This window comes from Aptenodytes forsteri, unplaced genomic scaffold, assembly GCF_000699145.1.
Source record: "Aptenodytes forsteri isolate BGI_AS27 unplaced genomic scaffold, ASM69914v1 Scaffold2, whole genome shotgun sequence".
Classification (NCBI taxonomy): domain Eukaryota; kingdom Metazoa; phylum Chordata; class Aves; order Sphenisciformes; family Spheniscidae; genus Aptenodytes; species Aptenodytes forsteri.
The window spans coordinates 739,374-747,520 of NW_008795695.1; the positions used below are offsets into that span (position 1 = coordinate 739,374).

An 8,147-nucleotide genomic window follows, 5' to 3' on the forward strand; every position below is an offset into this window, starting at 1 on the left:
GAAAGGATTCATTTGTTTACTCCCTGTAGATAGAACAGCCCTTATACCACAAGACAGAGTAACTTAACTTGATCTAACCCAAGACTTCACAATTCTGTCCATCCTGGCAGACTTCATCACTGTTCCATGCCCTCATTTTACCAATGAGGGAGTAGTTGTAGGGTGATTTTTCTAATAACTTGAAAAACCTGCTGCTGAAAATTTTGATTTATTTAGCTTCATATGGGACTTGAATTGTACAAAAAAAATTGTATGGTTTGAAAGATATCACTGCCTGTTGGATATGATTCCAAATGAACAGTACATGACTTTGCATTGTGTTCAGTAACATACTGCACAGGATCTCTTAAGTGGTGACAAGTCTGACTAAGGACACGATTTCTATACAGGAAAAGTATATGGTGGATTTGACTATATACCAATATATAATAGAACACTTACAGTGAAAACTACATGTGAAGTGTTTTTAAAACAAAAATATATTTTTATAGGTCTAACAAGAAGCCTAAGCATAACTTCAGTTGACCAATCAATGTTTGAAAAAGCACAAGGAGAGAAAGTTACGTTGCCATGTACTTTTGTACTCTCAGAAGAAGATGAAGGCCCACTAGATATTGAGTGGGTATTGATACCAGCAGATAATCAAAAGAAGGAACAAATAGTAAGTAGAGACTTATTTGGACAGTGTTAATTCACTTGTTTGAGTAGGTCAATGCATGAACTTTGTTACTGACTTTTTAAACTTCCACCTTTTCAGGTTGGGATTGCTTGTGATCTTAAATTATTTTGAAGCACCAGTCATACGAAATATAGTGAAAGTTTTGGAATAGCAGATTGTGTGAAATGTGAAGAAATTTCTCACTATAAACTTGTCTTCTAAAGGAGAACTGTAAATTTAAAAATGCTTCAGTTACAGAAAATAAATTATGCTTTTGTACCTGCAATATTTTCCTGATTGAAAACTGATTCATGGGAATTTGATTTTAAATATATTAACTTTTTTCATTAGTTATTAACTCTCTCCTTTCTTCTAAAGCCTTATCAGAAAAATGACTCCTTTTAGTAGAGAGGTTTGACAGAATGAAGATTAGAGGAATTTTAGACAGTTTTCTTTCAGTTAGAAGTCAATGCTGGCATGCTGCTACTTGGACAGGTGTTTGGTTGGAGTGTTCATTAGAGTACTGTGTGTGATATTTTGAGATATTGGCTATGTCATGCCTCTGGGATTATTTGAAATAGTAGAAAGAAACTGTCAAGAATCTGAAGATACAAAATTATTTTGAACGTTTAAATGCCAAGTGGATTTCTGAATCATATTTCTTTTTTGATAGATAATTATGTATGCTGTAGACAGGATTTATAATCATTATTATGCTGCTATGACTGGGCGGATGCAGTTTACTAATCCTGATCCTAGATCTGGTGATGGTTCGTTGGATATCCTGAATTTAAAGTCAGCAGACACTGGCACATACCAGTGCAAAGTGAAGAAGGCTCCTGGAGTTCAAAGCCAAAAAATACAGTTGACTGTACTTGGTAAGATAATGTTTTTCTTGAATTTTCAGTGACACTTTTTATGTGTTTATTCTATCCTATATTTGATATATAAAATTAAAACTTCTGTCAGGGAAAGTCGTAATGAATCTATGATGATGCACCCATTATTGAGACTTTGTGGGGGGTGGACATCATTCTCTTCTGGGGGATGAAGGGAATAATATTCAGAATGATGAGCATTTAAAAAAATTCTACATGTGGCTTGTATTTCATAGAAAATCTTCCCATGCATAGAAATGGTTTGTTGCACAAGCTTTGCCTTTAGCAAAATGGACTGGCCTACTAGAACACAACTAGTAAGCATTTTTATTGTGGCTATTATTAATTCAATAATACTTTGTTTATTAGTAAAGCCAGCAAGAACTAAATGTTCCATTGAAGGATCACAGGAGATCGGAAAAGACGTTATCTTGAAATGTGAATCACAAGAAGGATCCCCACTTTTGTCTTATGACTGGAGAAGAGTATCTGGCACACAGGAACTTCCTGCCACTTCCATACCGAGTACTGTCAAACTTTATTTATTCTGAAATACTTAAGAAAGATTGCATTTGTATTTTTGGCTTATCTTGACTTGCGAGCATCTCATCCTTAATTTTAGTATAGAGCAGTCAAGATAAGGGTCACTTCTACCCTCTCACTTGATAGTAAAACTGACTTTGAAACAAGTTGGGGTGTTTTTGTTTGGTTTTTTTTTTATTCATAGTGGGAAATGTTTCAAGCTTTAAGTTGAGATTCTTACCATTAGGCTGCAGAATCATGCTCATCTGTGCATGAGTGTTGTGAGTTCTTTTTCTTCGTGATGTTGGCTGCTTTTGTGTGCAGGTGGACAGTGGGGAAGAGTCAGAACAGAGACTAGACCAGTCGTTAGAGCTGCCTGCCTTCAGGGAAGTGGAGATAAAAAGCTTGAATTTTATTAGAGATTGAATTGAGGCCTTTACTTTCTGATCAAGTGACAGAACTTCTTCCTTAAAAAGGGGTGCAAGTCTTTAGAAGAAAAGCTATCCAGAGTAAAGGAGAAGAGAAGGCTTACCTCTTCTTACAAGAGCTAACATCCAGGAAGGGGTTATACGTTATGAATTTTGACTGATGGATCCCGAAGTATTATAGTGGTGGTATTGGATTTTTACTGTGAGAACTTAATTGTAGAAGGTTAATTTGTGAGTTTTGGCTTTGTGAAAGTTACTCCAGAATATTTTTTTGGAAAAGTACTGCTCAGTACCAGTTCATTTTGATCATCTTTGTAGTTATGAAAACCTTAAACCTTGAGATAGTGCGTTTTCCTTGCAGATGAAGCAGTTTAAGAATCTGCTTAGAAATAGACATTTTAACTCAGGCTGTGCAGGACATAAAGGACAAAGTGGTCTCGTGTCTAAAAGTAGCCAAAGTGAATGTCTAGGGGAGAGGGAGTTAAGAACTTGTGTGGTTCTTCCTCATAGGGGAAATACTCTTCTTGTTTTCACTGATTCATGTCTCCTACTCTGTCAGCATAGCTAGTCTTAATTGGTCACCCATTGGAGTGCAGTGTTTAGGTTAGATCCACCTCATGTCGAACATAGGTTCTGCAGGCATCTGAGCTGGTTGTGTAGAATTGGTTTAGACAGACAGAAGCGGAGGAGGTATTTCTGGGATGCAGTTAATCTTGTATTTTAGAATTCTATGTTAGGATGAGAGAATTTGCCCCTTTAAGCGTCTGTTCCTTTCCATCTGTAGGCTTAATATTAAAATCAAATGCCGAGGAATAAATTTCTAACAAGGTAAAAGGCTTTTACAAATAATAGTATTTTGCAGTGCGATAGACTTTTGTTTTTATTTGGGTATTTTTAATATGACATTTTTTAGTTAAGATTTCATTTATGTGCTGGACTAATAATTATGTAGTATTGAATATGGAATTAAACTTTGGAAAATGGTAAACCTTTATCTTTTGTTGTTTGTAGATAAAAATACAGGGGAACTTCTCTTGAAAAATGCCTCTCAAGACTATTCTGGTACATACAATTGTGTTGCCTCAAACAGAGTTGGCACGGATGAATGTTCTGTTGAGCTGAATGTCACCCCACGTAAGTGTTTTCTGTGTAATGGTCACATAGTGTTTTGTGTATTAAAACTGAATAATCTTGTTTCTCTAAACTCCTAAAAGGTTAAAAAACCCAACTCTGTTGCGTAACTGATGGTTGCCACTTCCAAGTCTTTACTTCCCAAAATAGTGCTTTTTATGCAGAAATCTGTAACTCTTATTATTGTGTTAAATGCATGTGATTGAAGCATTATCTCTGTGATTCAGTGATATACTGTTAACCTGGATCATGTGGAAACATGCTGTTTTTAATGTTGAGTTGAGAGAAAAGAAGTCGGTTGTATAAATTTGACACTTAAACAGGATTGTTATTTATCTATTCTAGCTATAAATACAGCTGGTATAATTGCTGGAGCTATTATAGGAACTCTGCTGGGTGTTTCTGTACTGGTTATGCTTGTCTTCTTTTGCTGTAAGAAACATAGAGAGAAGAAGAAACATGCTGTTTTTAATGTTGAGTTGAGAGAAAAGAAGTCGGTTGTATAAATTTGACACTTAAACAGGCTTGTTATTTATCTATTCTAGCTATAAATACAGCTGGTATAATTGCTGGAGCTATTATAGGAACTCTGCTGGGTGTTTCTGTACTGGTTATGCTTGTCTTCTTTTGCTGTAAGAAACATAGAGAGAAGAAATATGAGAAAGAAGTACATCATGATATCAGGTAACGACATATCTCTAATTTCTGAGCAGTATTATTTGCAGATTAACTTTTAAATGTGTATTTCTGCAAGTAAGATTCTTAACAGTTGAGATTTCTGTCTTAATCTGGAAAGCTTATTAACATGCTAACAGCTTGTCAGAGAACTTTTTGTTTTTAATATGGTGTAGTCATGTCTAATTTCAGTAAAGATTTTAAAGGCAATGAATACTTGAAATTTTTTTTAACTTAAAGTAATATGTGAGCCTCTTTTGGCTACTGTGTCAGAATAGAAAGAAACAAACTGAAAATTTGTTTTGTAAGCTCCCACGTAGTAACAGTGACTGAATTCTTGTTCTGCAACTGTTTTTTTTGTTTGTCAGGGAAGATGTTCCACCTCCAAAAAGTCGCAGTTCAACAGCCCGCAGCTACATAGGCAGCAATCGTTCTTCTCTGGGTTCAATGTCTCCCTCAAATATGGAAGGATATACCAAAACTTCATATAGCCAAGTCCCAAGTGAAGACTTTGAACGTACTCCTGGTCAAAACCCAACCTTTGCACCTTCAAAGGTAGCTGCACCTAATTTAAGTAGAATGGGAGCTGTTCCTGTGATGATTCCAGCACAAAGCAAAGATGGGTCCATAGTATAAAATATTATTAATTTAAATGCTGTTTTTTAAGTGTTCGTTGTAAGTATTAGAGAAAACTACTGTGTTCCATCCCTCATTTAAACAATGGCATGCAATTTTCCTTGAAGAAAATGAACAAGTTAGTTTGAAAAGCCACCAATTCTTATTTTTAATTTTAAACTTAGTAGTATATGACAGTCGAACTATTTGCTAAAAGCATTGAAGTTCCTAAAATAAATATCGGACACTGCAGGTATTTGGACCTCTGGTAGGTTGCTGAAGAGACACTGTCAGCTGATGTGCAGTTCTGAATATGTAACAGCGAGACACAAGTGAGAAGTAACAAAAGCATTCATATGTAGACCATGAAGTTTCTCAGAGTTCCTGAAATTTTATCCTCAATTTTGGAATACCAGAAATATTTTAATTTGGCCACTGTCTGATGTAGTTGCACAGGGGGCTGAAATACTGAGGACGACTTTGAATTCTGTTCAAACTCTGAGTATTTATGCAGTTCTTTAACTTGGTAATGTTTGTTTGGAGCACTTCTTGAGCTCTTATTTCAGGGGCTACCAGTTGTTTGATTGGTTCAATTAATTTAATGAATCTATTCTGAATTTAAAATTTCAGTGAGTGGAAATGTGACAGGAGACCTTGCAAGCTCTTTGAAACATGAATTTTTCTGTAATAACTAGTTCTAGTCATGTCAGATAACTTTAATACTTACGTTATCTGATGCAAGAGGTCCTATTGTGTTGTTGGTAGTGGTATCTAAGCTTTAAAAACTATAGGTCAACTGTTACTGTCACAGTAAGAATAACTATGTATCCTATACAGGTCTTAAGTTAATTGTACCTTGCATTTTCCAAAGCCTATTTAGATTCTAAGGCAGTACTCTTACTTCTTTCCAAACCAATTACCTAGAAGCTCTGTGGGGTTTTAATGAAAGCTGTTAAGTAACTGGTATTTGGTATCTGTCCTCTTGCTCTAACATCACTTTGGAAACATCTTTTCCCATATACATGTAGGCACTAGTTAGCTTTTACTTAAGATGCTAATATCTTTCTGTATGAATTTGCAAGGAGTTTAAAGCTCATTTCTCCTTGTTTCTTTAACAGCCCTAAATATTCTTATTAACAGACATTTAGACTTCTAAGAGCAAGTTTCATGCAAACAGAATCTGAGAGGAAATAGTTACCCAGAATTGTTGATACAAATCTCATGTTTCAAAATTAAAACCCCTTCTTCCCAGTTTTGCAAACTTAAAGCATTACAGGACGAACAGAACAATTCCTTATCTTACTTTCACACATACTTAAGGACTTTTGATAGCTTCTGATGACTGATATTATATACCTGTGGAAGCTGGATTTAAAGCTTAGTGCAGTTTGAATCTTTGTGGATTTTTTTCTTTCTTCCTGTTTTCTACTTTATTCCTCATCCTGTGCGGGAGGGGGAGTCCCTTCGGCTTGTTCTAGCTGTAGGTGTTAAACTGCAAGGTATTTTTGAAAACTCTAAAGGCATATAGTATGTGGCACTGATGTTGATGAAGGAAATACCTGAATAGCCTGTTGAAAGACGTTAGGATTATTTGTATGTAGCAACAGTGTGAGAAAAAACATTTCCCCAAACTTCTAGGTTTAGCGTCTGCTTTTTTGTAGCTGCTTATAGATCTGTGATAAATTCTTCGGCTTACTACTAAATGTTTGTCCTATCTGTAGTTTAGGTGCACAATTTTTGACTGGCACTATTCATGTAAAGAACATACCCTTCATACTGAATTTAGAAACTTGAATGGATATTAAGTATTCTAGACTTAGTTTTACACATTTGGGACTTTTTTAGATTGTAAACTGATACTGTTAGAGATCAGGTTTTTTATCTTTCATGTGTGCCTTTTCAATAAACTTTGCCTGATTGTAACTTCAGTTTTTATGAAATTTTCGGTGCCTAAATTTACTGTTTGAACAGGTGCTGAGGTGATGGTACAGTTCTTAAAACATGACACTGTGATCTTGATTTCTTGATTCCTATGTACAATAGTACATATACCTCTTCATGCCTATTTTTGGATGTGACCTCAGTGGCTCTCTCTGTATTGTTCTGTATTTCAAAATATCAGTTACTCCTTCAATTGCTAATTATGATCTAAGTGTTTATATTCCTGAAAACTGTTCAGTTGTTGTACCAGTGAGATGGACAATTGACTTTTACTTGTGTGGTAAATAATAGGTTTAGTAACTGTGCCAAACATATGCTTATGAAGAACAATAGATGAGGAGACATCTTCTTGCATCCAATTATTGTGATAGAAGAGACTTCCGAGATTTTAATCATACACTGATTGTTTACCTTGAAACTAAGGCCTTCCTTAATTAAAAGGATATAGTTGTTATAAATACAAGTTGAATACAAAACTAAACTGAATCACAGACTGAGAGATAGCTATAAACCTAAGCAACCAGGCAACAAACTTACTGAATTTGGTTCTTAGCCAGCTGTGGACATATGTGAGATTAGATGTGCGTTTTGGTCTTTGTTTGTTAGCTTTTGGTGTGTTTTTTCATGTGGTTGGTTGGTTGGTTTTGGGTGGTGTTTGTGTGTGGGTGGGGTTTTTTTTTTTGTTTGTTTGTTTGTTTGGCCTGAGACCCTGTGCTTTCAGTCAGGTAAGCCCTAGGACACTCAAGAACAGAAACTTATCTCACTAAGGCGTACAGAGCAGAGTTTACACATGCTTAATGCTCTGTCAGCTTGTACAAAATAATAAATGGACAGAACAGAAGGACAGCGTGATGTGCCCTCAGAGCCTAGCTGTTAGGCTTAGCAGCCTTGACAGTGTCTGTCTATTTATGTAATTGCATGGAAAATAGAAGAAATAGAATCTGACATAGTCCTTATCTGAAATAAAGAACCGCTGACTTGGGGTAAACTTTGCCTCAAGTTGGTATCATCATGCCTTTTTGAATGGATACAACATTACTATGAAAACACAATACTGCTATTATAAATTATTTATTTAGTCAGTAGATTGTTCGCTTACACTGGATTATGATTCTCAAAAGCAGTTACTATAGTTTAGCAATGATTTCTAGCTGTGTAGGAGATGAACTGGTTAAACATGTGAGGTGTCCGATCTTACAGATAACTCTGCTAACAGAACTCTTCTAGGCAGTAATGGCAGCTGATATACCAGTTAGAAGGTGGCATTTTTAATGTCTCATTTTAATAAAAAAAAAAAAA

At 35.4% G+C, this 8,147-nt stretch overlaps 1 protein-coding gene across 1 annotated transcript in view; it reads left to right on the plus strand.

The window, feature by feature from the left end:
• The first annotated feature begins 495 nt into the window (after nt 1-495).
• The window catches only part of CXADR (coxsackie virus and adenovirus receptor), a 19,737-nt gene continuing 12,085 nt past the window's right edge, over nt 496-8,147 (plus strand). Inside the window, exons 1-7 of the mRNA XM_009282918.1 lie at nt 496-661; nt 1,332-1,536; nt 1,906-2,061; nt 3,498-3,620; nt 3,963-4,058; nt 4,259-4,301; nt 4,661-4,847. Coding sequence (XP_009281193.1) covers nt 533-661; nt 1,332-1,536; nt 1,906-2,061; nt 3,498-3,620; nt 3,963-4,058; nt 4,259-4,301; nt 4,661-4,847 — 939 coding nt within the window. The 5' untranslated portion in view covers nt 496-532. The remainder of the gene's footprint in view (nt 662-1,331; nt 1,537-1,905; nt 2,062-3,497; nt 3,621-3,962; nt 4,059-4,258; nt 4,302-4,660; nt 4,848-8,147) is intronic.